Genomic DNA, 241 nt, shown 5'->3' with positions numbered 1-241 from the left:
CCAGGGCTGGCTGGACGTCCATCGCCTGGCGGCGGCGGGGCCGATCAGGGGGTGGAGAGACGGATCACCCTGAACTCGGTCAGCAGGGCCACGCAGAGGAAGGCCAGGTAGTAGAGGATGAGGCAGACGCCGTACGCCTTGCCCAGCTGGAAGCACTGCGCCGGCACCGACACGAAGGAGAAGACCAAGCTCAGCCCCAGGGCCCCGGCGAGGATCCAGACCAGGAGGCTGTCAGGCTCCA

The 241-nt window shown here is 68.0% G+C and overlaps 1 protein-coding gene across 1 annotated transcript in view; it reads right to left on the bottom strand.

The window, feature by feature from the left end:
* Positions 1–44: 44 nt before the first annotated feature.
* Positions 45–241, bottom strand: part of SLC8B1 (solute carrier family 8 (sodium/lithium/calcium exchanger), member B1) — a gene marked incomplete at its 5' end in the record, with an annotated part of 2,622 nt that continues 2,425 nt past the window's right edge. The window contains one exon of the mRNA XM_010138116.1: positions 45–241. This exon is cut by the window's right edge and continues 25 nt beyond it. Coding sequence (XP_010136418.1) covers positions 45–241 — 197 coding nt within the window.

This window comes from Buceros rhinoceros, unplaced genomic scaffold (assembly GCF_000710305.1).
Source record: "Buceros rhinoceros silvestris isolate BGI_N320 unplaced genomic scaffold, ASM71030v1 scaffold19716, whole genome shotgun sequence".
Taxonomy (NCBI): Eukaryota; Metazoa; Chordata; class Aves; order Bucerotiformes; family Bucerotidae; genus Buceros; species Buceros rhinoceros.
This window is presented reverse-complemented; position numbering and strand designations above follow the sequence as displayed.